Source organism: Phalacrocorax aristotelis, chromosome 28 (assembly GCF_949628215.1).
Source record: "Phalacrocorax aristotelis chromosome 28, bGulAri2.1, whole genome shotgun sequence".
NCBI lineage: Eukaryota > Metazoa > Chordata > Aves > Suliformes > Phalacrocoracidae > Phalacrocorax > Phalacrocorax aristotelis.
The window spans coordinates 1,130,751-1,154,710 of record NC_134303.1 but is presented as its reverse complement, the minus strand read 5'-3'; the positions used below and the strand labels follow the sequence as shown (position 1 = coordinate 1,154,710).

General features: G+C 53.4%; 3 protein-coding genes across 3 annotated transcripts; 2 read left to right on the top strand and 1 right to left on the bottom strand.

The window, feature by feature from the left end:
• Nucleotides 1–5,027, top strand: DSN1 (DSN1 component of MIS12 kinetochore complex). The gene is made up of 11 exons (XM_075076005.1): nucleotides 1–147; nucleotides 239–284; nucleotides 1,415–1,762; nucleotides 2,184–2,257; nucleotides 2,436–2,508; nucleotides 2,885–2,972; nucleotides 3,993–4,052; nucleotides 4,238–4,309; nucleotides 4,410–4,557; nucleotides 4,665–4,752; nucleotides 4,831–5,027. Exons 1-11 carry the CDS (start codon nucleotides 16–18, stop codon nucleotides 4,917–4,919), a joined length of 1,218 nt encoding a protein of 405 aa, XP_074932106.1. The 5' UTR covers nucleotides 1–15; the 3' UTR covers nucleotides 4,920–5,027.
• Nucleotides 5,028–5,121: 94 nt separating this feature from the next.
• Nucleotides 5,122–7,151, top strand: MVB12A (multivesicular body subunit 12A). Its single transcript, XM_075076009.1, has 9 exons — nucleotides 5,122–5,258; nucleotides 5,334–5,429; nucleotides 5,527–5,623; nucleotides 5,716–5,842; nucleotides 5,935–6,057; nucleotides 6,210–6,292; nucleotides 6,637–6,701; nucleotides 6,790–6,840; nucleotides 6,943–7,151. Exons 1-9 carry the CDS (start codon nucleotides 5,130–5,132, stop codon nucleotides 7,003–7,005), a joined length of 834 nt encoding a protein of 277 aa, XP_074932110.1. The 5' UTR covers nucleotides 5,122–5,129; the 3' UTR covers nucleotides 7,006–7,151.
• Nucleotides 7,152–7,445: 294 nt separating this feature from the next.
• ATP13A1 (ATPase 13A1) lies at nucleotides 7,446–23,938 on the bottom strand. Its single transcript, XM_075076000.1, has 26 exons — nucleotides 23,577–23,938; nucleotides 22,755–22,844; nucleotides 22,260–22,450; nucleotides 21,844–21,916; nucleotides 21,362–21,517; nucleotides 21,155–21,224; nucleotides 20,388–20,494; nucleotides 19,626–19,755; nucleotides 18,986–19,041; nucleotides 18,250–18,376; nucleotides 17,838–17,975; nucleotides 17,218–17,338; nucleotides 16,441–16,598; nucleotides 15,463–15,638; nucleotides 14,969–15,079; nucleotides 14,332–14,457; nucleotides 13,902–14,010; nucleotides 13,161–13,360; nucleotides 12,670–12,766; nucleotides 12,052–12,233; nucleotides 11,129–11,243; nucleotides 10,341–10,537; nucleotides 9,779–9,921; nucleotides 9,093–9,204; nucleotides 8,701–8,844; nucleotides 7,446–7,854 (listed from the first exon to the last, which is right to left on the bottom strand). Exons 1-26 carry the CDS (start codon nucleotides 23,901–23,903, stop codon nucleotides 7,744–7,746), a joined length of 3,567 nt encoding a protein of 1,188 aa, XP_074932101.1. The 5' UTR covers nucleotides 23,904–23,938; the 3' UTR covers nucleotides 7,446–7,743.
• Nucleotides 23,939–23,960: the final 22 nt, after the last annotated feature.

The window sequence follows — 23,960 nt, the reverse complement described above, 5'->3', positions numbered from 1 at the left end:
CGAGGCGCTCTGCGCATGCGCCGGGCGGCGCTTTCCCGCCCTGCCTCGCGCCCAACGGCCGCCGCGGCCGCCATGGAGGAGGCACCGGCGGGGACTTGCGGGCCGGCAGCCGCCTCGCCCCCGCCGGCCGGCGGGGCGGAGGAGGAGGTGAGCACCGCGGGGGAGACCCGGATGGGCTGAGGGAGCCCGCGGGGAGGCCTCGCTGCCGGCCTCCTAACCGTTTTTCCCCTCCCCTCAGCATTCCGCCGGCGGAGCCCGCCCTGCGGCTGGGGGTGCAGCGTCAGGTAAGGGCGGCGGCGGGCCGGGGAGCGGGGAGGGCTGGCCGTCCCGGGAGAGAAGTCTCCGAGCTGGAAGGGAGAACCGGAGGCGCCGGCGGCCTTTGGGGAGGCTGTGAAGCGGTGATGCAGCCGTCGCACCTCGGCGCTGTTGCTGCGAGCTAGAAAGCAAAGCGCGAAGAACAGGTTCGGTGCTTTTGCATCCCTGGGAAAGACCCTTTTCCTCTTCACTTGACCCTGCAAAGAAGCAAGTTTGCACATTGACAGACAGAAAGTTGAACACAAGCCACCAGCGTGCCCTGGGGGGCATCGAGCCCTGCTTTGCAGCCGGGCGAGGGGGGGGATTGTCCCGCTCTGCTCCGCGCCGGGGCGGCCTCGCCTCGGGTGCTGTGGGCAGGTTTGGGCGCCACAGGGTGTAGGATATCAATGATATAAAGGATATAGAGAATATAAAGGATATAAAGCTACTGGAGAGTGTCCAGAGAAGGGCCACGGGGTTGGGGAAGGGTTTAGAGGGGAAACCGTACGAGGAGCGGCTGAAGTCACAGAATCCCAGAGTGGTGGGGGTCGGAAGGGACCCCTTGAGATGATCCCGTCCCAACCCCCCGCTTGAGCAGGCACCCCCAGAGCAGGGGGCACAGGACCGCGTCTAGGCAGCCTGTGCCCCTGCTCTGGCACCTGCACAGCAACGGAGCTTCTTCTCATTTCTTGTTTCTCTCTCATCCCTGGGTTTGTTCAGCTGGAGCAGAGGAGGCTGAGGGCAGCCTCATGGCGCTCTGCAACTTCTTCCCAAGGGGAGGAGGAGGAGGGGCAGGGCTGATCCCTTCTCTCTGGTGACCAACGCCAGGACCCGAGGGAATGGCAGGGAGATGTGCCAGGGGAGGGTTAGGCTGGGTGTTAGGGAAAGGCTCTTCCCCCAGAGGGTGGTGGAGCCCTGGAACAGGCTCCCCAGGGAGGCATCACGGCACCAGCCCGGCGATATTCAAGGAGCACTTGGACACGGCCCCCAGAGACACAGTGTGAATTTGGGGTGTCCTGGGCAGGGCCGGGAGCTGGGCTCGATGGTCCTTGCGGGTCCCTTCATGCTCAGGACATTCTATGGTTCTATGAAATATACTGATTGTGTTTGGTTTTCTCAGATCCTGACCCTGGAGAGAAGAAGGTGGATCCTGAGCAGTCCGTAAAGCAACCTGACATAACTGTCATTAACAAGAATAATGTTAGTCCCTGTGAGACCGCCAGAGCGGCTACGAATGAAAGATCCCACGGAAGTCCCAGCCTCAGGAAAAGCTTCCTTGGACCTAGTCCCAAGAAGCTGTCTCCCTGTAGGAGGAGTCCCAGGAAAGACTATATGTTGAGTTCTTTTAACTTGTCCCCGAGACTGCTCATCTCCACTCCTCAAGCCAAGCGTCGCTCTTGGTGTCGTTCGAGCCTGAAGGGGACAAAACGCCGAAAATCTCTGCCTCCTGTTCACAAGGATGTCACTGGTACCTGCTCCGCTTCTTCCCTTTATCCATCTCTCTCCGAACTTGTAGGGCAGCCTGTGGCAAGTTGAAATTGAATTTCATGGCACAGTCTTTAGGGTAGTTAAGTCTGGTTGCATTATTCCTAACTAGTAGCCATGGACGTCTGTGTTGGCAGTGATCTGGGAGGTCTGGGTGGTTGAGGATGAAAGGAGATGCTGTGTTAACAGCTTCTGTGGTTCTCAGTCTGTCTTTATTTCCATGGTTGAGCCCTAAGTGTGACTTTTCCTTGTCAGGAGTCCTGTTTCTCTTTTTCCTGCTCCTCCCATAACCCGCAAACCACACTTCTCTACAACAGCTTTTAGTATCTTTCAGGAACGTTCCAGCCGCTCGCAGCTTAGTGTGGATTTAATTGCTCACAAACAATTTTGTTCTGATTTTTCAGAATTGAGCCAATCAATTAGCCTGGATCTGCCAGAGGTAGACCGGCTTTCTATGCTGCTGTTGTCCAGTTTCCAGGTAAAGTCCTCTCTTTTTAAAAGTGACTTTTTTTTTCCTCTTGCCTTTCTTCTGCCACTAAATGTACATTCTGCTCCGTATAACCAAGCTGTGAAGTACCTGCGAGGGGAGGAGAGACTTGTTCTCCTTCAGTAACGACAACTCGGGTGCTAAGACGTTCTTTTCTCTCTTCTGTTAGTTTTCTGCGCAGAAGCTCGAACATGTCTTGAAGCAAAGTGACGGCTTCAGCCCCGAGGCTTTCAGAGCTAATGGTAGGGTGTGATGCTGCGTCAGCACGGGGAATCCTGACTTTAAAATACCACCCCTTCCCTGGCGTCCTCTCAGGACGAGCTGTTTTCTAGAAGGGGGGGAGCGCGGCCGAAAATAGGGGAATGATGTTTGTAAGATGCTGCACGTGACCTCAGTGTTCAGGAGGGAAGGCGAACGGACACGCCGAAGTAAACCGTGGCCACAGAGATGGGCTGTTATTTCAGAAAAGAGTGTAATTAATAACTAGAACGCCTTCTGATCAGGAATCAGAACAGTATCTGCGGGTTAGGAACCAGCTTCATTTCTCACTATTACTAATTTTCTAGGCAGTGGGTATGAGCGTTGGTTTATCCTGTTTTCTTTTGTCCGCATCTCCAGTGCAGTCGGTCTCAGAAGACCTGAAGCGATATGTGCAGAAGTTGAAGCGGGACGGAACGCTGAAGACCTGCATAGAAGACCCTAAAGGGTAAGGCCTGGCCGAACGCTTCCCCTGTGGAGCATCGGGAGCGAGGCGTCGTGCTTTTGGGAGGGAAGGGGGAAGCCTGGACACAAAACGCATTCGTACCTCGGCATAAACCTCCCTCACCCTCACGTGTGTTCATCAAACATTTTCATTAGCTGGCTTCCCTCATCTGGGCAAGTGTAAGGGAACCAGCGAGGAAAGGCTAACGTGCAGACATCCCGGCAGGTTTTTAGGGGGTGAAACTTTGAAATGGGAAAGAAAGCGTGATATTACCCCATTGTGCACAGGCAGGGTCTGGAGAGGGGGAGTGGTTCCTAGGTCAAAGACAGATCAAATAAGATTTTGCCTGTTAACTGAATAAATATAAAAGTCACAGGTATTTGCATGTGGCTGATGAGGATCGTGGGTTTGGGGGATCGTGTCTAGCTGGGGGTGTTCAGTGTGGAGGGGAGAAGGCTCCGGGGGGTCCCTTGGCAGCCTCCCAGGGTGTGAGGGGGGTCTACGGGGAGGGACTCCATTGGGGGGCGTAGTGACAGGACGAGGGTAACAGTTCTAAACTGAAAGAGGGTCGATTTAGATCAGATATTGGGACAAAATTCTTTTGGTGAGAGTGGAAGAGGTGGCCCGGAGACGCCATGGCTGCCCAAGGTCAAGGTGGACGGGGTTCTGAGCTGCCTGCTCCAGGGCTTGGAGGGAGAGAAGCTTTAAAGTCCCTTCCTGCCCAAACCCCTCTGCCGTTCCCTGCTTCTCTCTTCCTGCTTTTGCTTTATGGCCCAGTCACCTAAACCTGCAGAGGGTAACCCCGTTACCTGCGGCTACGGGGCTGTTGGGGGCTGACGCCATCACCAGACAACCAGTACCGGGAATATTCAGGGGTCGTTTATCAAGGAGATTGAGGAGACTTTCCTCTTTCGTACTCTGCAATGGCTGCATAAGCTCTGAGCGGGCATGGAGCGCTCTGTGATATACGTGTGGCACATATATACCTCCCTCTGCCGTGCTGATGTTGGATCTGTGCTTTAGGATTTTGCTGGACTCAGCTTTGGATGAGTCAGTGGCCCAAGTTAAGGAGTACATTGCCAGGTAAGAGCAACTGCGCCCCCGGCCTAGAACTCCTGCTGCCACTGTAGGTGTGGACTCCTCTTCTTAGAGGGTATTTTGGGTGTATTTCATCCTTCAGCTGTGTTTTCCTGCGAGCCTGCACTGTAGTTCAGCTCGCCGGAGGGATGCTCTGGGCTACAGCCCCGTCCTTGCCTCTTGCTCCGCAGGTTCACCGCCGAATCTCAGGCCTGGGATCAGCTCTTGCTGCGCCACCAGGAGAGCGCTGAAGGCACGTCCAGGTGTGGATTTTTTCCCCCTTTCCCTCTTATGGCTCTATGGTATTTGAAAAGAAAAAGGAAATATCAAAGCCCTGCCCAAGCTGAGGGACTCGTCTTGCAGGCGGCTGGAGGAATGCAGGAGGAGCCAGGGACAGGCAGAGCCTCTCAGCTACCTCCAGACATCTCAGGCCCGAGTCCTCAGCACCAAACCCGACTACCGGAAGATCCTGGCTGACCAGGGGGAGGTCTTGAGCTGCATGGAGCTCGTGGTGAGTGTTCTTGGCCGCCTGAGAAGAAAGATGTTCCACCCCTGGTAAGGATCTTAGCAATTTTTCATCATTTTGGGTTTTTTTCTTGCTGTGCTTTGGTTTTGCAGCTTGATGAACTCCAGCAAGCGGTGAAACTGCTGCAGGCCTTCAGTCAGGACAGCCAGCAGTACCTCCAGCGCCTGTCGGAGCAGCTCGGTAAGCAGGAGTCCCTCGAGGGGGAGGTGGAAGCCTCCGTGGGGGTCATTAAGGGTGGTTTTTTTTTCCCTGTTCCAGCCGCCAGGACCTTCCGGCATATGGAGAACTCCCCTGTGCGCAAGCTGATCTCTGCTCCGCCGAGGAAGACGTTGCCGCCGGATGGCTGAGCGGGGTGGGGGGGGCTGCGGGCTGTCGGTGCTGCTGTCAATAAAGGCGGTGGGAGCTCGGTGGCGGGCCGGTGCCCGGTTTCCCCGCGCTTCCGTCTTTGAAGCCGTGCTGGGGGTCGGTCGCCGCTTAATGGCCAACTCGTGCGTCGCTCAGAGCGCTTCAACCAATCGTCGTTGGCGGCGTCTGCGTCGGCCAATGGTGGTTCAGCAATGAGGGGAAGGCGGAGCTCCGGCACTACCGGGGCGGAAGCGGCAGCCATGGCGGCGGCGGAGGAGGCGCCGCTCACCGGCGTAGCCTGGGCCGCCTCGCCCGAGGCAGCCCCCGCCGGCTGGACCCCGGTAGGGGCGGGACGGAGTGGCGAGGGGGTTCGGCTGCCCGGTTCCACTGCGGCCTGACCTTCCCGCTTCCCGCAGATCACCGTTACCGTGGAGGGCGCGGCGGCCAACCTGGGCAAAGGCTTCGGGCTCAAGGGCGGCGGGTACCTGTGCGTGAGCACCGGCGGAGCCCAGGTGCGGGGCGAGGGGGAATGCGGCGGGGCCGGGGGTGCCAGCCCCGGGGCGGGGGGTTGCTGCCCTGCCCCGGTACCGAGGTCCCGTCCCGGTACAGGCGGCTCCCGGGGCCGTGGTGACCGACGTGCAGGTGTTGAGTGACCGGAGCCCGCAACCCACCGGCTACACCCGCGCCCCCGAGTTCCCGGAGTCCCGTAAGTGCCCCCAAGCCGGGGGAGGGGAAGGCGGCGGAGGGGCCGGCCCCCGGTCACCCCCTGGTCCCGTCACCCGCTTCCCCCATCCGCAGGGATCGCTTTCTCCCGGAAAAAACGGGTGTACGTGAAGCTGTTGCCGCTGGACACCGCCGAGACGGCCGTCTTCGACATCAAGCTGAGCTCCAAGAGCAAAGCCCTCCCACACTACATGAAAATAGGGTAGGGGGGTCCTGTCCCCCCTCCCCCACCCTGCAGCCCCTCAATCCAGCCCTACAAAAAAACCTCTTATATTTAATTTTTTTTTTCCCTAGGGAAATGGGTAATTTTGCCATCTGGTGTAAAAAAGGGCCAGTTTCGAAACGCAGCCCCAAGGCGCAGCCGATCAGCACAGGCCTGCAGCAGCTCTCGCTCCAGGCCTCTGACTCACACCCAAAGTACATCCACCTTCCTAGTTTTTTATTCCCCTTCCCCAGTCTCACCTGAACCAGTCTGGGAATAAATCCTGCGGCTGCTGGTGCCACCTCGTGGTTCCCGTTCTTCGAGAGACCCCGAGGTGAGACCGTTACTTATTTCTCTTGTGCTCCAGGGCACCCGCGGCTCGGTGCGGCGTCAAGGGCGATTCTCAGCACGAATCTCTCTACGACACCTCCAATATCTACGGCCTCTCAGGTGAACGGTTCCCTCCTCTGGAGTCAAGCGGGGAAGCTGCGTAAAGCAGCCGTAGTTGAGTGCTTTAAAACCAAAGCTGGGCGGGTAGTTGGTTCGGACACAAGTCCTTCTGCACCAGTGTTCCCTTCAAAGGCCGGAATCAAGCTACGCTTTGAGAGGGAGGTTTTGTTAACGACTTCTCCCTTCCTGAAAGTTATTCCTTGCTTGAATTAAGCCAGCACAGACACCTCGCTCAGCCTCGTCTCTGGGTGCTAAGGTGGCCCCTTCCGCTCATCCGTGTTACATGGCAATTAATGGTGTGGTTCCTGGGCCGTTCCTAAAGCGCCTCTCCCTTCTCTTCCCAGCTATGGAGGGCGTGCCTTTCACACTACACCCCAAATTCGAAAGCAAGCTCAGTTCTGGCAGTAACGTGAGTCTTCCCTTAAGCTGCTGCTTTCAGCCCTACCTCCCAACTAACCAAAATTAACACTTGATGCCTCTGGGGGTTTTGTTTTTAGGCTCTCCTTGCGGACCTGAACGTTAAATCACTTGCTGATATCGAGAAGGAGGTAAGTGGCTGCTCTTGTCCCGCACCTCTTTTTTTTGTTCTGAATTTCTCAAATAGGGAGGTCTTGTCCTGACCCGTTGGGTTTCATTTTTTCATTTTTCAGTACAATTACGCTTTTGTAGTCGAAAGGACGGCCGCTGCCAGGCTCCCACCCAGCGTTTGTTAGCACCCGGAGTCTACCTCGAGGCTATAAACCGTAGTCAAACATCCAGCTGGGCTGAGCTCCTCTCAGATCAAATTTCAGGGTACCTGAAGAAATGCAAATCGATACCTGATTACAGGAATTGCTTAATAAATGCGTTTCTCTTCTCACCTGCCAAAACATTTCTGTAATGATTCTGATAGACAGGGTCTCAGGGCTGGCACGTCCGGCAGCGCAGAGAAGTTCTCGGCAGCGTTTGTTCTCCTGCGCTTTTCAACGCTACGGCTCTTTATTCTGACCGTGACCTCCTGCGAGGGCGTTTCTAGCGTTTCTGTAGCATAAGAGCTCCTACCCCTCGGCCTCGCCTTTGCTTTGTTCCCCGTTTTAACTCCTGCGCTCGGTCTCGTTGGCTATTGAAAACATCACAAAGCTTTCGGCCCCACAAAGGAACTTCCAAAACACGGTTCAAAATACATCGATTCTCATTTTAGTTACCAAATTCTGTAAACGTTTCCTTAAACGTTAGGGCAGTACAAAACTCCCGCGAGTTGGTGGTGCGTCCTGGAAACATTAAAAAGTCAGGTCTTGTTTCACAGAGGTGATTTCCGCATGATTTGGAAGAATCCCTTCCCCACGCCTGTTTCTGAACGGGATCAGAGTTATTGTCAAAAGAATTACAGATGATTCTCGCGACGGTGAAACAGGGCCCTGGGGGCTGTCCCGCACGTAGCGCTGCTGGGGGCGAGGACCTCGGAATCCCTTTCAGGAAGGCACTTTAAGTTTTGCGCTCCCCAGCAGAAACTGAAGAATTCGGTCCACTAACAAGGCGAGGAAGAAGTCAGCCAGCAACACTTCCGTGATGACGATCTTGAACTAGGAAAACAAACGCAAGCCGTTAGTCCCTCTCATCGGTTACTCCGGCCCCGCAGAACGGAGCCTCTGCCCCGCAAGGCGCTATCGCTCTCTGCAGCAACTGCTGAGCTATGCCTTGAACTTCTTCCCTTCACAGCATCGCTAAGTTGTAAAAACTTCAGGGTGTGCTGTAAAAAATTCAGAGAATCATAGACTGGTTTGGGTGGGAAGGGACCTTTAGAGGTCTCTAGTCCAGCCCCCTGCAGTGAGCAGGGACATCTTCACCCAGATCACGCCCCTCACAGCCCCGTCCAACCTGGCCTTGAGTGTTCCCAGGGATGGGGCATCGACCACCTCTCGGGGCAACCCCTTCCAGCGCTTCACCACCCTCAGCATAAACCATTTCCTCCTTGGATCCAGCCTAAATCCACACTCCTTTAGTTTAAAACCATTCCCCCTTGTCCTGGCACGTTGGGCCTTGCTAAAGAGGTCGCCCCCACCCTTCCTACAGCCCCCCTTTAAGCACTGAGAGGCTGCAATAAGGTCTCCCCGCAGCCTCCCCTTCTCCAGCTGCACAACCCCAACTCTCCCAGCCCGGCCTCACAGCAGAGGGGCTCCAGCCCTTGGAGCATTTCTGTGTCCTCCCCTGTCCCCGCTCCAAGAGCTCCATGTCCTTCTTGTGTTGTCCTGCTTCAGCGCAACCGTATCCTCTCACTCAGAACTACTTAGGTGGTCAGTGCTCCTGTGAGCTATCAACGTAAAAACCTTAGGATTCTTCCAGAGCTGCTGAAGGCAGGTTCAGCCCCGTCCTCCCGCTGGAAACCGTGGGTAAAACTCGGTAGGGACAGAGAACCACTGCCCGCTCACCTCCGTAGGGATCTCCACCAAGCCAAACTGTTCATTGAATTCTGGCGACGAGCCCGTGAGGAGGCCCGCGATGGCGAGTCCCGAAAGGACGATGCTCCACAGTAAAGGCTTGTTCTCCCGTAAACTCTCCATAAAAGGATGGCCCTGAAACACAGCGGGGAGAAACCGTGAGCAGAGGCTGGACTCGTCCGGACTAGGGGATGCGGAGCAATTCCCAACACAGTTTGGGAAGCTCAGCTCCAACTTGGTGCAAAAAGAGGGAGGTTTTGCCCGCAGAGCACTGACAAAAATGTCATTTACGATCAGAGAAGAACACTGTTTTGTGCTATTGCACCTTAATTACAAAGTCCCTTCTCTGGTGCTGCTGCAGATGTGACTTAAACGTGGCTTGCCTTGTAGTTGATAGCAAACGTGGCCATCTGCATCGCCATGGACATGATGTAGACAGTGCTGTTCACAAGGCTGGGCTCAAACTCCTTGTACAGATCCACAAACTCCTCCTGTCTGAAAAGGAACAAAGCTGGAGATCAGCAGACCGGACGTAGAATCACCAGTTTATTTAAACCACCCTTTATTTGAACTACGTGGGAGTTTTGTTGGGCAACCGCAATTTGTTCCCATATTTTGGTGGTTCCCGTTAGCCGCAGCCCCATGTCCGACACGCGTGCTTGCACGGGCGAGAGCCGAGCTGCAGCTGCTGCCAGCATAGGTGATCATCGCTTTTTTTACAAAATAAAAATCAAGTAGAAAAAAACCCCCCCATTTTCCTTTTTAACTTTGCAGTAATTCTTCTTACTGGCGTTATTTCTATTTCCCTTTCCCCTCCCAGCATGGGGACAGTACACCATCAGAACCACAACGTACCACAGACCATACTCCCACCAGTTCCATCGCCTCCCCGCCGTGCTGGGCTGCTGCCGATGCGCAACAAAAATGCTTTTTCTGGGCACATCTAACACATTAAACTCCCAACGCTCAGTGTGCTCAGGAAAGCATTCGGTGAGGGAGGCCTCTCTCCATCCTCCTGCTTAGCAGCAGTCAGAGAAAACATTCCAGCGTTGGAGGAAGGGCCACTTACTTGGAATCGCTGCGCGCCTGGGCGCTGCGGTACAGGTACACGAGGCTGAGGAAATGCACGAGGAACTGCAGCAGCACTGTCAGGACCGTGTAGAGGTTAAAGATGTTCGGCAGCGGGCGCTCCTTGGAAAGCGTCTTCAAAGGCTGGCAGAGAAAAGCAAGCAGGGTTGACTTGTTTTGACCATCTCTGGGCAGTTTTCCAGCAAAATCCAACTAACTTTTGTGTTTCTCGGGAAACTCCGGCAAGAATTCCACTTCTCGCGGATGTGAGACCTACAGCTTAACTGCTGCAAGTACCAGCCTCGATTGAACCCGTCCCACCTCTTCCACCTGCTCTTCCCGTAAGCTGCACAAAGCTGCCTGCAATCACACGATGCTCCATAAGTAAGCGCTGGCCTCGGGAGCTTCCCACATCCAAGGGAACCGAAAAACCCACCCCCTCCAGCATTGCAGACTTAACTTACTAAAATAAATGGGGGTTTTTAGAGAAAGGCTCTCCTTCAATAATCCTGGTATGACTGACACCAACCAGCCACCGTCCTCACGCACTTCCCTCCCCTTACCTTTGACCTGGAGATGAAAAGGAAGCAGCCGGCCAACAGCAGACCCTGCAGGGTTGCCTGAAAATCACTGAACTTCACCCCTTCCAAGTAGAGGACGCTCTGGCTGTAAGCAAGGATCAGGGCGTTCAGGGCAAGGATCTTGAACATTTGGAGTGTTGTCACTAGCGTGCAACGACCTTGCTTGATCACGTGGCAGACTAAGGAGCAAGAGGAAGCAGCGTTTGGAAACAAAACAGGTTCTGGGGCTTTGTCCCTCAATCCTCTCCTTTCCAAAGCAGTACAGGGGGAAACCAACCCCTCACTGTGTGTGGCCCCAGCCAAGAAACCGCCACAGGGTTGGCTCCACACAAAAAGCTGGCAAGGCCGTGGGTTTGGGGGCATTTCTCCCCGCCCACACTCTCTGTCTTGGCTTCTTTTACATCTAGACTTACTCGCCTCAGGGAACCCAGACACAGGGAGATCACAGACTGGTTTGGGTGGGAAGGGACCTTTATTGGTCTCCAGTCCAACCCCCTGCAGTGAGCAGGGACATCTTCACCCAGATCACACCCCTCACAGCCCCATCCAACCTGGCCTTGAGTGTTCCCAGGGATGGGGCATCGACCACCTCTGGGCAACCCCTTCCAGCGCTTCACCACCCCCAGTGTAAACAATTTCCTCCTTAGATCCAGCCTAAATCCACCCTCCTTTAGTTTAAAACCATTCCCCCTTGTCCTTGGCCTTGCTAAAGAGGTCGCCCCCATCTTTCCGGACACATGCCAGCTGTTCAGCTCCCACTATGCACTTACTGCACTGAATAGAGGAGAGCTTGGAGGTAAAGGGGGCTGCGATGCTGGCATCCCCCAGCTTCACAACTGGTACACGCTCCTCTTCCAAATCCTTCAGAACCTGACTGATCCGCTCCTGCGGGCAAATAAGATACAAACGCACACCTCATTATCACAGCCTGGATCAAAGACGATCTTGCGCTATCCTCTCCCACGCCCCTGCTCCAAGGTGAGGCTGAGAGGCTGGAAAAGCTGCACCTTCTCTGCCCAAACCCATTCTGCTATTTCAGGATAAGAAGAGGAAAAGCTGGTCTTTCAGAATCATAGAATCGTTAAGGCTGGAAAAGACCTCAAGGACCATCAAGTCCAGCCCCAGCCCAACCCCCCCACCCCCCCAAACCACGTCCCCAGGGGCCACATCTGCGCGGTGTCTGACCCCCCCAGGGATGGTGACTCCCCCACCTCTCGGGGCAGCCTGTGCCACTCCCTGACCGCTCTGGCAGGGGAGACATTTCCCCTCACACCCAACCTAAACCTGCCCTGACGCAGCTCGAGGCCGTTTCCTCTCGTCCCATCGCTCGTTCCTTGGGAGCAGAGACCGACCCCCCCCTCACTCCCGCCCCTCTCAGGCAGCTGCAGAGAGCGAGAAGGGCTCCCCTCAGCCCCGTCTTCTCCAGGCTAAACCCCCCCAGCCCCCTCAGCTGCTCCCCAGCACACTTGTGCTCCAGACCCTGCCCCAGCCCCGCTGCCCTTCTCTGGACACGCTCCAGCCCCTCAAGGGCCCGAGGGGCCCAAACCTGAGCCCAGCATTCGAGGTGGGGCCTCGCCAGTGCCTCATACCTCCCAGCATACTCTGCTCTTTCCAGTTCTCATGAATTAGCAGTAAACCACGGGAGGAACAAAGAGCAAGGGTAAGTTAACATTTTAAACATCAAGTCACCGACCCTCTGGATGGCCAGCTGTTCCTCTCTTTGGGACATGACTCTGTGCTTGGCACCACGGGAGGTGGGCTTCACAGTTCCACTCCCCATCGACGGCAAAGCAGGCCTCCCATCACTGGGTCCATCTCGAGTTCTCTTCTTCCGTTCCGGCAGTCTCTCGGGAGCATTTGCCAGCAGCGCCACTCCTGTAAGAGTTGTAAAAACATTAGCTGCAGGGAAAAAGGGCTGTCACCCCTTTGATGGCAAGGCAGAGCATTTGCACTAAGCAGGAATCCCAACTGCTATTTACACCTGGCGTCAGGCGGGCAGGCGAGTTACGCAGGGACTTCAGGCATGTCACACTTGCTGAGGTAAAGCTTAGGGGAAAAAAATAGTTAGGAAGACTCTTTCTTCCAGGAAAACATGTTTGCAGCCAGTTCCCGCTGCCTGCTCGTGTGCACAGAGCGGATATTCCACCACCACAAAGATCCTTCTCCTCTACGTTGGGTTTATGCCACCAAATGATGTTGTTTAGATCGATTCCAGCCCTCAAAAGACCAGAGAAACGAGCACTGGTTTCGTGTTTAGGAAGGCTAGCCCGACTCAGACAGGGCCGCACGTGGGTCCCGCACGCGGACTCACCCACATCTGCATGTTTCAGGGCTCCAACATCGTTGGTCCCATCCCCACACATCAGCGTGACGTAGCCCAGGCTCTTCAAAGTGGTGATCACAAACTCCTGCAAAAAGAAACGGGGTGAGGATCGGCACCCTGCACGTTCCGATACGCTGCAGCTCAGGCTGGGTTACACGTCTTGGCCAAGCGCTTCTGTCCTGCAGGAACTCGCTGGCCTCACGCCCAGACTCCAAAAGCTTCACCTTCAGGCTCTGTTTTAGGAATGCAGAGCCAGAACGAGCTCCGCGGGCTTAGAGCTCTTTGGGATAACAGCGTGGCACATCCTGAGCTCTGGTTCTTGCTTCCTTCTGGTCTAAATACTGGGAGAGGTTACGCTGCTTTGTTGATAATAGCTTTAGCATTAATCGTGCTAGCATCTGTGTGGCTCCCAGGCACCATATGAGCCCAGCTGGGGACTCTGCTAAAACCGGGTTTTACCCACAGATGAAATCTCTCACCTTCTGCTTTGGCACTACTCTGGCAAACACCTGGATGTGCGGTATGAGTTTCAGCAGCTGCTGCCTGTTCACAGACTGTAGGTGCGAGAGACCCTCCCCAGTTACACAGAGGTCGTGTTGCTGCGTCAGCTCTTGCAAGGAGGCTGGCAAGATTGGGAGCACGACAGCACCGTCGATGGACTGCCACTGCCAGCTGGAATCTGGAAAGAGAAGCACGAGCTTGACACCAGCGTGCCCTGTGAGGTGCCTGGCTGTGAAAAATTATCCCAGCCACCTGAGAGACGCTGACCCCAGCGTTTGCAGCCCCTCAGCACTACGGACGCGAGGCCCTCCACTTCTCAGGACAGTGACATGCCCACCTCCCATCTAGGTAGGGTCTTTATGTGGACCCTCCTTCCCTGCAGTCAGTGACCCGGCTCTCAGCTTCCCTGGATGGCCTCTGAACCTGCACCTGAACCTTCAAGCCGCCATTATTTCTGCTATTTTGGTGCTCAGATAGCTCAGTTTAGGAGCTGGCAGAGGAACGTACATGGTTTGGACAGTACTCCAAGCCAGGGAAGAGGGGCAAAGGACACGGGGTTATCTGGGATGCTGGAAAGTGAGCGAGTTATTTTCTTTATCAGAGTTATTTCCTTGAGCAGCAGTGCTAATAGCATGTGGCTAACTTCGATATGATGCCCCAGTAGGGCTTTGGCTGTTCCCTTTAAAACACAGAGCCATTTCCTGCACGGGCTCGGCTACCTTTGCGCACAGGAGGCTGCAGAATGAGGGTGTGCTCCCGCTGGAGGAAGTGCAGCTCCCGGGCCACATGGCAGGCAGTGAGAGGATTGTCTCCTGTTATCATCACTACCTGAGGGGAAAGCGAGAGGGGTCAAAAATCAATTCTGGGTAAACAAGCAGCACTTCATAGTGAGTTTTCTTTATGCTGGAAGGACTTCTGCCCAGCTCGGATGCTGGTGACACCCCCAGTGAGATGTAGCTCTGTGCAGCGCCCTGCATGAAGGCTCTCGGGGCCAGGGCAAATCCCACCACAAAAATAACCTGACACCCACAACATCTCCCTGCCTTCGCCACGGGGAAGTCTTTGCCCTTGCTCCACAGGGGCTTCTGGTACTGAAATTCCACATCCCAACCGCCACGGCTACCAGGATAGGAAGCTGCTGATGCTTACATGGTGCGATGCATTCTGGATCTCCCTGATGACGGATTTGGAGTCAGCTTTGAGAGGACAGGAAACCACAATGAATCCAACAAATCTAAGATCACACTCCAAAGCTTCGCGCTTCATGTCTCTCACCTGCCGAAGCAAGTCAGCAAACAGAGTGTTACCCGCTGCTCTGTAGCAGCAGTCTTGTTTTCGAATGGGTGCTTCCTGGCAATCAAAGCATCACTAGAAACACAACTGGTGCCCTGAGACGCGCAGAGCGACCCCGGACAGTGCCCAGCTGCTCGAGAAGGAAGGCTTTTTTAGAACAAAGCTCCACAGAGACAGCCCTGAAAACAATTACACATGCCCATCCCTGTATAAAACCAAGTCCACAGCTAAGACCAGTGCTAAGCCTTTTCCGTTGCTACAAGGAAAGAGCTGACCCTGCTTTACGAACAGGGAAATGGAAGTGTCGGTCAACGATGCGCTGGAATTCAAAGCTGGGAGCACGATGCAAGGGCTGTGATCCTCCCAGAAGGCCCAGATCATAAAAACCGCACGGTTACAGCAGCTCTGGGCAACCACATCCCAGAAGAGTCCCGCCCCACCTCGGCTTCCTTTAACAGGTGCTCAATTTCAAGGCTTAGACAGACAGATATACCTGCTGGTGAGTGAGGTGCCCCAGTTCTTTGTAGCCAAGGGCCAGCACTCTCGCCCCCTCACGTGAGATTTCCGTGTGGACAGCGTGATAGTTGCTGGGGCACTGAGACAACTAGAGAAGGTGGGGGGAAAAGCATCATATTAATACAGTTTCAGACAATTCAGCAGCCTGTTTCAGCATTTCACATTAAATATGCAGACAGGGGAAAGAGGCATCTTTGGGAGGGTCCCCTCACTGTCAAGAGCAGAGGTGGAGGTCCCCCAGATTTAGCCCTCTGCTGTCAGCAAAAGCAAGAGGGCCAGGAATGTATAGGGTGAGATATTCAGACCTCACTGGGATTAGCCTGAAACTCCCCAGTGGAGTTTGTTTTCAGGCACGGGTTCACTGTGCTCTTGCAGGATGAAATCCCTACGTCACTCAGGTTCCAGGCTTGGCAGGGACAAGCAGAGGTGTAAGGGGAGGAGGCCCTTCCTCTCCTGGAGAGATGCGCTCACCATTTTGTGCAGCGTCTCTGGGGCCCCTTTCACAGCTGCAATGTAACAGAGATCAGTCGAGCCGATCTTCTCGTACGACGCCAAGACAGACATTCTTTTCAGGGCACTGGCAAAATGAAAGCGCTGGTGAATTTTCAGTCCCTGAGTTTTAATACTTCTGGGGAAAACTTTCTCATCTGGAAACAAACAGACCAGGAAATCCTGAAAGGTTTCTCGGTATCAAAAGCAACATCCCTCCCTTCGGGTCCCAAAGGAACCCACAGGTCACCGAGATCATATGAATTTCCTCTCCTTAGATACAAGCGTGCAGAACTGGAAATTCTGGTGCCAAGGATTAAGGGCTAGAACTGATCAGAACACCTACGAGCATTAGTACGAACAGCTCCACAGCAGGTTCAAGGTGCATTTATAGCAGATATTATCATCACAGGTAAGAACCCAGAAGCACAAACCACAACAGCATGGGTTTCAGTGGGATACGTATACAGTGTTTCTGGAAGATTTCTACCTGCGCGTGCAAAAGCAAGCAGGGCAGAGAGCCTCCAAAGAGACGGCCCGCAGACCATGCCAAAACCCACAGTGTCATGTTTATACTGCTGCCATCTGCACTAATCACGCCCTGATTTTACTGAGTCGGCACAATCAGAACTAAAGGACACCAACCTGAGCATGCCGGTGACAGACTGCAGTATCTGCAGTCCCGAGAATGAACTTCTACCATTTGTTGTCCCTCAGACACGCACCGCAAGGATTTCTGATGCCTCAAACCAGTTCCTGGGATCGTACCAGCTGGGATTCACTCCTTGCAGAAAGCCAGCATGAGGCATGGGAAATCTCCAGGGACTAGGTAATTTCATGCTCAGAACCGACAAAAACAGTGTTAGCGTCGTCACCCCCCCAAAAAAACCCCCCACAACCCACAGCGTATTTAAACAGGGCTCAGGTATCAGCCAGCGAGGAGCTGGAAGGAGGTTTTACCTTTGGTCAGGGTCCAGTCCACAGCCATCAGCATCGCCTTCTCTAACGGGTCTCCCACCAGCGTCCCATCATCCAGCTGTACAAGCGAGTGGCAAGTAGCAATCGCTCGGTGGGTTTCTACAGGGATGTCAGATACCGGCGTCACTTCCTTCCCATCCCTGCAGCATGAAAAAAAAGACAGCCCATGTTAAGAGACGCCATTCACATACCTCAGACAAACTCTGGAATTTTTCCCAGCCAAAAATTCCTACTCTAATACAGTAAAGAGTGGAGCTTCTCAGGGCGAGATCAAAGCCATAGGAAATCTGGTGCCGTCTCAACTGCGAACGGTGCCAAAGCCCATCATTTTTGCCAGGCCTCCAGAGCAAACCTGATTCAAGCAGAACTCTCGAACCAGAGGCCTGAACTAACACAGTTAAGTAGAATCAAAGGACTTGGGGATGTCTCTCTGCTGCGGCATCGAGCCTTCGAGCACAGCTTATTATGGCAGCGGAACGAGAAGGCAGGATGCTACTGCACAGAGGAGCAGCGAAGACCTCAGTCACGTAAAAACCCTATGCAAGAAGTCCAAGACAAGTAAATTCACAAGCCCCGAGCCCGTACTCGTTGCCAGAGACCAACGACCCGCTCTCCTTCCAGCTCAATCCACTTCTTTCACCCTCTGTGTCCCTGATTATCTTCTCTTCCCCACTGGAATGTGATTTCACTTGGGCCAGAGGAGTTCCCACAGCACCCAGAGCGCAGCAGATCGTATAACGAAAATCACCCAGGACCTACCTGAGCCCAGCTACTCCCCTCACTACGAGGTGATCGCTGGTTAACGTGCCAGTTTTGTCAAAACAGCAAACTTGAACTTTGCCTGCAAAGGGGATGCGGAAGGGCTCCGTACAGTACACATCTAGAAGAGAAAAGAAATTCTGTGAGACATCAGCTACAACAAAGCCAGGACTGGATGCTCTGCAGCTTTTATCACAAGACAGGAGCTATCAACGCTGTTCTCAGCTAGAGTTAATGAACACTGAACTCCCCGTTCTGAATTTTTGTGGCATTTGAAACCAGAATAGACACCAAGCTGTAGCAGTGATGTAGAAGCCATTGACCGCCCTGTTCCATATAGACGAACCTGCTCAACACAGGACTGCTGAGCAAGCAGGCTTTCATATGAATGTATTCCCTCCTACACTTGATTTAGGCCCCACTTCAAAGCACACACCTCTTAAGTTCTTCAGAGTTTAAACCCCCTCATATACCCCAGCTCCAGACCCCACACTGTCACTGAGTAGAAACTGAGGCCGCTGTAGTAATTTCACACCAACAGCGAGGAATTTCCTCGCAGCTCCACGAGAGGACACGAAAGCAGCCCTACTTTTGTTTCTGTGTTTAGGCTTGGTACTTACAGAGCTTGGCCAAGGCAATGAGGGAGGTGTTGACAGCCAGCGAGAGCTCAATGGGAAGTTCGGGTGGAACGACCGAAGTCAGTATTAAAGTACACTCCAGGAAGAGCTTGTAACGGTTCCTGCTGGGATCCTTGGTGCCTAGGGAACAAGACAGGAGACCTGTATATCTCCTCATCCTCAGGCTGTGTGCCCCACAGAACTAAGATGAGTACCACAAAGAAGCTCACCTACCTAGGAAGGGCTGTGGGAGGGCAAGAAAAGCATCCAGAATGCAGTGTGGGCCCCTACACTGAAACACTGGCGCAGCCCAACCCAGCTATTGTAACTCTCAGAAATTACGTCAACTGTCCTTCCCACAAGCTTTGGTACAAGTCCTGTGTAGAGACCTGGAAGAGGCAAGAAGAAATCTCACCTTCAATCCAGACGTATGCTGCAGCAGCAATGGCAAAGACCAGCAGGAACAGGATGAAAATGAAGGTCTCTAAGTTATTGGCTGTCACTCTCTTCACCCCAAAGAGGATTGTACGTAGCAATTTCCCCTGAGAAGAACAGCCTTCAGTGCAAGAAGCTATCTCTGCCGCACGCAGTATTTTGTTAAAAATATGAAACCCTATTTTAAAATTACACTGTGGTGTTTTGGTGCCAGAGCCTGAAAATTATTCCAACTTCTGTGGTCCTTTTAATAGGCAGCAGCCTGGAGTCACCCATAATTAATCTGTTAAAAAACCCCAAGCTCGTTGCCAAGTCACTCAAGCTGATGATTGCTTTGAAGCAGTCTTCAATTTTCAATCGAAAAAGCTCACGTTCACATCTCTAGTCTCTACGAACACACTCAGTTGCCTTCTTCCAACAATTATTGTGACAGAAACAGGGATAACCAAGAGCTGAAGTACGTGCCTAGTGCGGTCAGTCACAAAAGGAACCCTGAATCCTGACCCTCACGCTTCTGCACCAAACATCAGATTACTTTTGTGACACACAGAGAGCAACCTTATTTATTCCTCTTCCAAACAAACAACCGATTTTAACGCCCTGATCTGTATTTTCCCGCTGCTGTACTTCACAAGCATTTCCTTGCAGCGAAGCGCTGAACAACACAACCAACTTCATCGACAAGACAGAGGTGAGAAGGCACGTTCACGTCTTACCTGAGAGGTGTTGAAGCCGGTCCTCAGGGCGTATGCCACACACCCATTATCGACAGCTGGAACAGGAGCAGGAAGGAAGACGGGAAGCTTAGTGTAAATCTTTTATAGGCTTATCACGAACAGAACACACTTGAAGCTACACCCTCCTCTCACTTAGAAGGGGATGTCATCAACTTTAATAGAGTATCACAGCAGTCTAATAATCACAGCAAACCATTAGGGACAGGGCCAAGGAGACCGACCCAATGACGCCCTCCGAAATCATCACATCACTATGGTTAGAAAAGAGCTCTTGAGTCATCAAGTCCAGCCCCAACCCAACTCCCCCTGCCCCAAACCACGTCCCCAAGGGCCACGTCTGCGCGGTGTCTGACCCCTCCCAGGGATGGCAACTCCCCCACCTCTTGGGGCAGCCTGTGCCACTCCCTGACCGCTCTGGCAGGGGAGACATTTCCCCTCACACCCAACCTAAACCTGCCCTGACGCAGCTCAAGGCCGTTTCCTCTTGTCCCATCCTTTGTTCCCTGGGGGAATCATCTCTTTAAAGAGATTTTTCTCAAGAAGTTGATTCAAGGCCATTTAAAATAAACCTCTGGGTATATGACATGCCTTCTCAGAGAGAACTTGTGCAGGTACATACGTTTCAGTCCTGTGCTGGCTTTCTGGGGCGGGATGTGCTGCACCACTTTTGTTCCCCCAAATATGATGTGTAGGCGGGAATCTGTCTGCATGTCCAAGACGTGCTCTGGACTGAGATCCTCCACGGGCTCCTGCAGGGCAACGTTCAGGTCTCAGATTCACAAGAGGTGAAGTACAAGCGTTCCTTTCTGTTCTTATCCCACAAGACATTCTCAGCCTTGCTTCAGCTGAAGGCGGCCTGAACTGAATCCAGAGCTTAACACGCCATTCAGCTCCCGATCGGTCTCGGTTTAGAGCCTGGCATCTGTGGGAATTCTGGGTTTGGGGGACTAGCTCGCCCTTGGCGTGCTGAATTCGGCAAGGGAGGCTCTGCAAGAACTACTTTATCATTTTTAAGTCACCCACTGGCACAAAAAGAAGGAAGATTCAGGGTTTTGAAGTGCTTTACACTTGTTCCTCCTCCCACCTCTACCCGGCTAAAGGAATCCAGACTGGGGAATGCGTAGGAGGGTGATGCCATGCCCACACGATGCAGTTCATCCCCCAAAGGCCGGAGACATTGCCAGACAAAACAGACATTTCTGTTTCTCATTTACCAGAGCCCATCAATCACTGATAGGGAGCCAATAACAAACAGACCAGGTTGCCTGGGCCAGCATTCACAGAGAGAGGCTAATTTGTACTCGCAAATGCTGCAGTGGCTTGAATTTCTCCTTTTCCAGGTTGCAACAAAGGGACGGCACAGAGGACATTTCACACGGACCTTCATCTGTGGCACAGACTCCCCCGTCAGCATCGCTTCGTCTACGATACACCTTCCACGCAGCAGCAGCACGTCACACGGCACTAGATTTTCATGAGGGGATCGGCCTGCAATTAATACATTAAAACCGAGAAGCAGCTCAAAGACAGAAGCGACTGTTTGGCCGTTTGTCTGGCAGGGCCCAGCTCTCCTTCAGTTTAGCCGAGATACAGGAGATTCCTAAAGCTTCAAACCTCCCGTGGGCTGCCAAGTCTGCTGCAGCATGTACCCACTCAGCACTGCTGAGAACCGAAAGGTTTTGAAGGTTGTCAGGTCGCTGTTGAGACCAGGAAAGTTTAAAATCAAGTTGCTTAGTTCTCACTGCCGTTCAGGCTTCAGAGACTGGGATCACACCCCGGGGTAATACAAGCTTAAAAGGGAGAGCAGGGTTGAGAGAGAGATCCACCCCTCCCCTTTCCGTTCTAGGAAGATTTGTCAGGAGGAAGAGAGCTCTGAGAACTCCTCATCGTCACAATCCTAAGATGAAGAATCTGAGGCTGATTTATCAGGCATTTACCTTTCTTTAAGACAACTAGCAGGTCCAAGAGACCCAAGGAATTAACTCTTGGACCCTTCAACTGTGACACCTATGAGTCAAAGTCCTCAAAAGCACCCGACCAAGACCACTAGATTTTTATGCCTGGTTCAGTTTAACGCACAACTTAAGGCACAGGAAAGGATCTGATTTTAAACAGGCTTTTGATTACAACTATCGCGCAAATCATTACCAATGGAAACGATATCCCCTGGAATAATCTCGTCACTGGAGATGGGGCGCCACTTGCGGTTTCTGTAAACCTGTAGGGAGAAAAGGCGCGTTCAGAAGCCCTGCACACACCTGAAAAGGACCAGAGGAAAAGGACCGGAGAAAGCAAAGCAGCTAAAAGACACCTACGTCATAAGTTTCAGGCACCAGCCTCTCTGCTTCTGCTTACCTGGATCATGTATGGCTTGTTGCCCATTTTTCGAATCTCTGACATGTTCCTCATTTGCTGCTGGACCAGAGAAGCTTCAAACGCAACCAACATGGAGAGGGTGAAAACACTGTAATACCAGTATTCATCCAGGCACCACAAGCCCACGCAGAACACCTGTGGGGAGAATGTGACATGCAGAGGTTCTGACCTCCCTCAGAAAACAAAAGTCTTCCGTTTCTAGGAATTTTGTTTTGTTTTTAGCTAACTTGGTACGCATTTAATTGTAGGAAGCCTGAAAAACAGAAAATCACAGTAACTCATTAGGGAGAAATGGGGTCACTCCCAGAAGTAAAATCAATATCACGGGGCAAGGACAGAACCCACTCCTGATTTTAGAAAGCTGCCAGCTGATTTATGGCTCTCGAGCCAAGATTGTAAAGAATCCTCTCATTTTTTAGCAGGGAGAAGTATTTACAGCTCTTTCTGTTTCTTTATTTTACCTGAAAGACGAAGAACGGAGCCGTAGCTCTTTCTTTAAAGAGTTCCAAGAACTCCGGCACCACCATCTCAGCCCTGGGAAAGAATTGAATCCTTGTTAGCCTAAACGTTCCAGATTCTCAGCAAAAGCTCAACCCAAAAGCCACCTGCAGCCTCTGGTACTCCAGAATGTCCACAGTCTCTCTGTTTTCAATTACTTTGCTTCAATTAGTTTGTTATATGCAATTAATTTCCAATTATAACCCACCCTGGATAAAACCACTTGGTCTGATACCGTTATCTGCCCTTACAGGAATTTGAAGCAAATGCCAGGAATAATCGATATTTAAAGAACAGGACTAGAACTGTGGTTAGACACCGTTGCTCCTGACTCACTGGGATACTTCAGCAAGGAGAGATCTACGCCTGCAAAACTTACTTGTTGGTACCGTATTTCTTCTCGGCTGCTCGGATATCTTTGTCCTCCTGATAGCCTCGGGCATTCTGGTAGTAACAAAGGGGATGTTCCACAGGGAAAGCTACGGGAAGGAACTGTTTCTTGCCGTCTATCTCATATGAGTATTTGATTTTCTGAAATTCAAAGGACAGAGCCTCCTGCCCATCCTCACCCTGCAGAGAGGGGGGGAAAGAAAAACACAACCAGTTAAACGCACACCAAAGGCTTCACAAACTGTCTGGCCTGAAGAAAGAAACCTCAACCCCTTGCAACTTTAGTTATTGTACAATTCTGCTTGTGCTACACGCACCAGGAAACACTGTGCAATCTCTAACATCCCTGCTTTTGACCCACTGCAGCTGATTTTCCCCTAATTACTTAAGGTAAAAGCTAACAAGCTGCAGGCTGGCGGCGCGATGTAGCAGTTCCCTGGCACATGACAAACGTCAGTTCTGCTCCCGACAGCCGCCTCCTTACCTGGTCTCTGTGGAGCGGCACTAGCTCTGCCGATCCGTTATTGGGGGTTGGCACAACTTTAGCCAACGTGGCTTTCTTGGGACATGGTTCCTGAAAAACAAACAAGACACGCTTCGTAAAAGCGATCGCAGATGCTGAATTTCAACGAGCCGGGAGGAATCCTTGCCGGATGGCATTAAGATACGCGGAGAAAAGAGCTCTCTACAGTCAGGTGCTTCTGTGGAGCTGTTGTTAGAATCAATGACATTCCAATTATCACAATCCATCCCCCAAATTGCACCCTCCAAAAGAATTATATTCAGTACTTCACGTGCAGTTAAGACATATATAGCTGCCACTAAGACACAGTTACAACAGCGACTGCAAAAATGGCAACTGGCTGGTCCATCATCAAAAGATGGAACGATTGACACTAGTGAGGGCAGTCAGCCCCTGCCCTGAACACGCAGCTCGTCCCAGGCGGCCTGTGTGCAGACACGCTGCTGGACTCCCCAACACCGCTTTGGGGCTGGGACCTGCTGAACCCCTCCTTCCCCACAGCCACCTTGCAGCCACACCGCCCCAGCCCAGCTACAGGGAGAAGCACTTCGGTACAAAGCATCTCCTCACGCCCATCACCCCCCCCCCCTTATCGCGGTTTCGTGAAAAGCTTCCCTGCGGGGCTGACGCGGCTCTGCCACGTCGTAGGATACACCCCCGCGCCCTCAGCCGCCCCCGCACGACAGGAGAGATCGCGGGGAGCGGCAGAAGCCTCCCCGCGCTCCTCGGCGACAGCCCCGGCGGATTCCCCAGCGCGGCCGGCGCCGCAGCACCGGGACTCACCCGGACGCAGGTGAGGGCGCAGTGAGCATGCACCGACCACAGCCCCGAGAGCGCCGTCAGCAGATGGACGACCCCGATGGCGGCGAGGGCCAGCAGCGCGGCTTCGGGGGGCGCAGGCCCCGGTCCCGATCCCTCCTCCTTCTCTGCCGCCGCCGCCTGCCCCCATGCCGCCCACACTCGCGGTCCCCACAACCACAACCAGGCCGGGTAGAGCCCCGCCACGAAAGGCAACACGGTGCCGTGGAGGAGCCGCGGCCGCCGACGGTAAAGCGTCACCGACGAGACCAGCTCGTCCACGGGACGCGGAACCAGACCGGCCTCCGCCATCTTCTGAGAGACCGCAGTACCGCACTTCCGCTTCCGGTAGGGGACGCCCGGCGCCTG

Excerpts from the sequence above, each read along its gene's own strand:
- ATP13A1 (XM_075076000.1), bottom strand. The coding sequence starts at position 23,903 with ATGGCGGAGGCCGGTCTGGTTCCGCGTCCCGTGGACGAGCTGGTCTCG. Across the intron at positions 18,377-18,985 it reads CCGGCTTCAACACCTCTCAG|GGGAAATTGCTACGTACAAT; the intron begins GTAAGACGTGAA and ends TGTTCTTCTCAG. Across the intron at positions 17,339-17,837 it reads CATTGCCTTGGCCAAGCTCT|ATGTGTACTGTACGGAGCCC; the intron begins GTAAGTACCAAG and ends TTTCTCTTCTAG.
- MVB12A (XM_075076009.1), top strand. The coding sequence starts at position 5,130 with ATGAGGGGAAGGCGGAGCTCCGGCACTACCGGGGCGGAAGCGGCAGCC. Across the intron at positions 6,702-6,789 it reads AGCTCAGTTCTGGCAGTAAC|GCTCTCCTTGCGGACCTGAA; the intron begins GTGAGTCTTCCC and ends TTTTGTTTTTAG. Across the intron at positions 6,841-6,942 it reads TTGCTGATATCGAGAAGGAG|TACAATTACGCTTTTGTAGT; the intron begins GTAAGTGGCTGC and ends TTCATTTTTCAG.
- DSN1 (XM_075076005.1), top strand. The coding sequence starts at position 16 with ATGCGCCGGGCGGCGCTTTCCCGCCCTGCCTCGCGCCCAACGGCCGCC. Across the intron at positions 2,509-2,884 it reads CGAGGCTTTCAGAGCTAATG|TGCAGTCGGTCTCAGAAGAC; the intron begins GTAGGGTGTGAT and ends CCGCATCTCCAG. Across the intron at positions 2,973-3,992 it reads TGCATAGAAGACCCTAAAGG|GATTTTGCTGGACTCAGCTT; the intron begins GTAAGGCCTGGC and ends TCTGTGCTTTAG.